At 50.0% G+C, this 2749-nt stretch overlaps 1 protein-coding gene across 1 annotated transcript; it reads left to right on the plus strand.

Annotated features, from left to right (window-relative positions):
* The first annotated feature begins 6 nt into the window (after positions 1 to 6).
* Positions 7 to 2119, plus strand: mrps34 (mitochondrial ribosomal protein S34). Its single transcript, XM_084489371.1, has 3 exons — positions 7 to 356; positions 641 to 683; positions 1769 to 2119. The coding sequence occupies exons 1-3, from the start codon at positions 39 to 41 to the stop codon at positions 2083 to 2085; spliced, it is 678 nt and encodes a 225-aa protein (XP_084345497.1). The 5' UTR covers positions 7 to 38; the 3' UTR covers positions 2086 to 2119.
* The last annotated feature ends 630 nt before the right edge of the window (positions 2120 to 2749 follow it).

Below are 2749 nucleotides of genomic sequence, written 5' to 3' on the forward strand. Positions count from 1 at the left end.
AGCTCCACCTGCCCCAGAGAGAGCACCGAGCCGCCGCCATGGTGAAGAAGAAGCGGCTCCGCCTTATCGCGGAGATGGCCCGCAAGGTCCGGGCGTACCGGGAGCTGAAGGCCCGGCCGCGGGACTCCCAGCGCTACGCCCTGGACTACGACACCATGAAGCGGCCGTTCACCGGGAAGACGCTGCCGGTGCTGGCCTGGGAGGACGTGCGCAAGGAGGGCCGCCTCTTCTCGCTGCTGGCCGGGATGCGGCTCTTCGGGGTCGGCCGCATCTTCACCCGCAAGTCGTGGGTGGACGACCACCCGGAGCCGAGCTACTGGGAGGTCACCAAGGTGAAGGTGGACTACACCGCGGAGGTAAGGGGACGCGGGGGAGCGGAATGGTGTCTTATGACGTTCGTCCTCACTTGGATCATAGATGAAAATAAATATCTCCAATATAATATTCAGACTGTATTCCCAGTCGGAAAAAAACAAAAACAAATTCAAAAACCTGGTTGGTTCGCTGGACTTTTAAATCCCTATTTGGGGCACCCCCCTGTTTTCTTATTTATAAGAAGTTGGTTTAAATGCTGATGCTTCACGGTTTTGTTCCAGTGTGTGATGTGAGGTGTAATCTATTATCTCGTCTCTTGTCTCAGAACATGGACCACGGAAAGGCCTGGGGGGTGCTCACCTCAAAAGGTAAATGTTTGTGGAACACAAGATGGAGGAAAACCTGGTAGGAAAGAGAAGGAGGATGATGGAGATTATATATATAGATCTCTGCATCATCCGATTTTAAATGGATTGATTGGATTGGAAGACCAAAGCTCCACAGATATTCTAATAATAAGCAGCTGTTGTGGTATTGATAGGCTAATATGCAATTATTATGCATTTTTGTATCTCCTTTTTTTATACTATTTATACTGTATGATGTGTTATATGGACCTGTGTCTGCAATAGACATGGGCAAAAGGATTATTTTCCGGGAATCAGTTCTTTCAGTTCCCTTCACCATCACAAATCGTTCGTTTGATTCGTTCGTTAAGTTTGTTCGTTAAGTTTGTTCGTTAAGTTTGTTCAGTTCGTTAAGTCATATGGTCTGTTACGCCATTGGGCAGGGCATCTCAGGTGTCTGGCCTCACCCCTCTGCTTTTAAATATGAGGTACGCCCGCAAATAGAGCCTTTTAAAACCACCAGAAGGTCTCAGACGGTGACGGTACTTGGGGAAAACAGCTAATTTCTGTAGCATTAGCCTACAACGCCGCTGGAGCATCACGTGTGGTTTTAAGAAGAACAGCCTCAAGCTGCCTCAACCACCATGAGAACTTTTTAGACTCAATCAATATAAAGTCAAGGGGAGAAGAAGCTCTGTTCGTTTGTATCTTTTATTTACGTGACCATATTTATATTTTATGTTAAAAAAAAAGAAAAAAGAAAAAAAAAATCAGTTCTCTTGTTTTGGGAATCAGTTCTCGTCGTTCACCTTCGGGATTCCTTCGTTCTGACCGACTCGTTCGCGACTCGCCCACGCCTAGTCTGCACTAAAGCTTTATATATTGACCAGTCCACTGACGACGGGGATGCTATTCAAAACACCTCGCCTGCTGTTAGACGTGTGGTCGTTCAGAGAGAACCAGTCCAATGTAACCAAGAGTTAGACACACGGCCCTCCGTCCAGCCCACAGGAAGTGTGTTCAGAGACCCCCCCCCCCTGTGGGGCGGACCTCGGCCTGTCTAACCCCCCCCCCCCCCCTCCCCCTCCCCCTCCCCCCTCCCACAGGGCGTACGGAGGCGGAGCCCCGCGAGGTGGACAAGGCCGTGTACCACGACTGGCGCCTGGTGCCGCGTCACGAGGAGCGGCGCTTCAGGGACTTCCAGCCCCTCCCCGAGGGGCCCGTGCGCTACGTGGCCTACCCCCCCCTGCTGAGGGCCATGCTGCTGGCCCAGAGCCGCGGGGCCCCGGGCGGCGGCGGCGGGGGTGGGGGTGGGGGGGCCCCAGAGCCCCTCCTGCCGCTCAGGAGAGACGTCCTGCTCAGCAAGGACTACTTCCGCAAGCAGGAGCTGGAGAGGAACGGGGAGCTGGGCACCCCGGTGTGAGGGGGGAGGGAGGGGGGCCCAGGTGGGAGGGGGGCCCGGTGTGGGGGGGGGGAGGCCCCCGGTGTGTGTCTCTGTGTGTCTGTGTGTGCTGCTGTAAATATTAAAGTGCTTCCAGTCTGATGATCTGTAACTATTCCGTCTCCAGTACTTTGTTCAGTAAAAAAAAATTAAAAATTAATCATTATATATATATATATATTTAGATTTATATATATATATATTAGCCTACCTACAGGGCGAGTTAACCTAAAGTAACGTTATGTTAGAACCTGTCTGAACACATTAGTCCCATTAGGTGAAAGTGGGCACATGGGACGAAGGATCGTTCAGATAATGTCTGCCCTCCAAACTAGTGGACGTGGATATTGGAGTAGTAGTTAAACCCAGTGGCGTAACATCATGATGATAACCCCGGTGCAAATATTTTTTTTGTGCCCCCCCCCCAAAGATTCAGTCAATGACTGCGTTTACATGGACATTAATACTCCGATATTAATCAGAATAAGGTCTTAATCAGAATATGACGCTGCCATGTAAACACCATTCTCCGATTGCCTTAATTAGATTATGGTCATATTCGGAATAAGCATAATCTGAATAAGGTATGTGGAGTATTCCAATCATATTCTGATTATTGAGGCACATTCTAGACATACACCTTAAT

This window comes from Micromesistius poutassou (genome assembly GCF_964030765.1).
Source record: "Micromesistius poutassou genome assembly, contig: SCAFFOLD_6147, whole genome shotgun sequence".
NCBI classification, from domain to species: Eukaryota; Metazoa; Chordata; class Actinopteri; order Gadiformes; family Gadidae; genus Micromesistius; species Micromesistius poutassou.

Coding starts and splice junctions, on each gene's coding strand:
- mrps34 (XM_084489371.1), top strand. CDS start 39: ATGGTGAAGAAGAAGCGGCTCCGCCTTATCGCGGAGATGGCCCGCAAG. Junction 357..640: donor AGGTGGACTACACCGCGGAG/GTAAGGGGACGC, acceptor CTCTTGTCTCAG/AACATGGACCACGGAAAGGC. Junction 684..1,768: donor GGGGGTGCTCACCTCAAAAG/GTAAATGTTTGT, acceptor CCCCTCCCACAG/GGCGTACGGAGGCGGAGCCC.